Source organism: Eimeria mitis, genomic scaffold, assembly GCF_000499745.2.
Source record: "Eimeria mitis Houghton genomic scaffold, Emh_scaff4906, whole genome shotgun sequence".
In the NCBI taxonomy this organism is placed as follows: domain Eukaryota; phylum Apicomplexa; class Conoidasida; order Eucoccidiorida; family Eimeriidae; genus Eimeria; species Eimeria mitis.
This window is the reverse complement of record NW_013573207.1, coordinates 3765-4331: the sequence shown is the minus strand read 5'-3', so window position 1 is coordinate 4331 and position 567 is coordinate 3765. Positions and strand designations below refer to the sequence as shown.

The 567-nt window shown below is 55.7% G+C and overlaps 1 protein-coding gene across 1 annotated transcript in view; it reads left to right on the top strand.

Annotated features, from left to right (window-relative positions):
* Nucleotides 1–230: 230 nt before the first annotated feature.
* Nucleotides 231–567, top strand: part of EMH_0078440 (uncharacterized protein) — a gene marked incomplete at both ends in the record, with an annotated part of 4034 nt that continues 3697 nt past the window's right edge. The window contains 2 exons of the mRNA XM_013500004.1: nt 231–356; nt 455–524. Coding sequence (XP_013355458.1) covers nt 231–356; nt 455–524 — 196 coding nt within the window. The remainder of the gene's footprint in view (nt 357–454; nt 525–567) is intronic.

Sequence of the window (567 nt, the reverse complement as noted above, 5' to 3'; positions counted from 1 at the left end):
AGCAGCAGCAGCAGCAGCAGCAGCAGCAGCAACAGCAGCAGGACCAACAGCAGCAGAAGAAAACGCAGCAGCAGCAGCAGCAGCTGCTGCTGCTGCTGCTGCTGCTAGCTGTGATTCTCCTCTGCTGCGAGGGAAACGGAGACAGCCGCTGGAGCAGCACGGAGACAGCAGCAGCAGCCCCTTCACCCTGCTGCAGCAGCAGCAGCAGCAGCAGCAGCAGCAGGAGTATTATGCGGCATCTCCTTGGTCTGCAGCAGCACCCTCACCATCCCCACCGTCACCACCACCACCACCACCATCATCATCAACAGCAGCAGCAGCAGCAGCAGCAGCAGCAGCAGCAGCAGCAGATGCAAGTCTATCTCCTCAATCAAAAGCAGCAAGAAGACAAGAAGAAGTATCATTTGTTTCTGCTGCTATAAAAAGAAAACCCCCGCTGCTGTCTGCGCTGCAGCGCGAGCTCTATACACCTGAACCCACACCCACCCTTCTTTCTCTCTCACGCAGCGTCAATGAAAATGCAGGTTAGGGTTTAGGGTTTAGGGTTTATTAGGGTTTAGGGTTTGC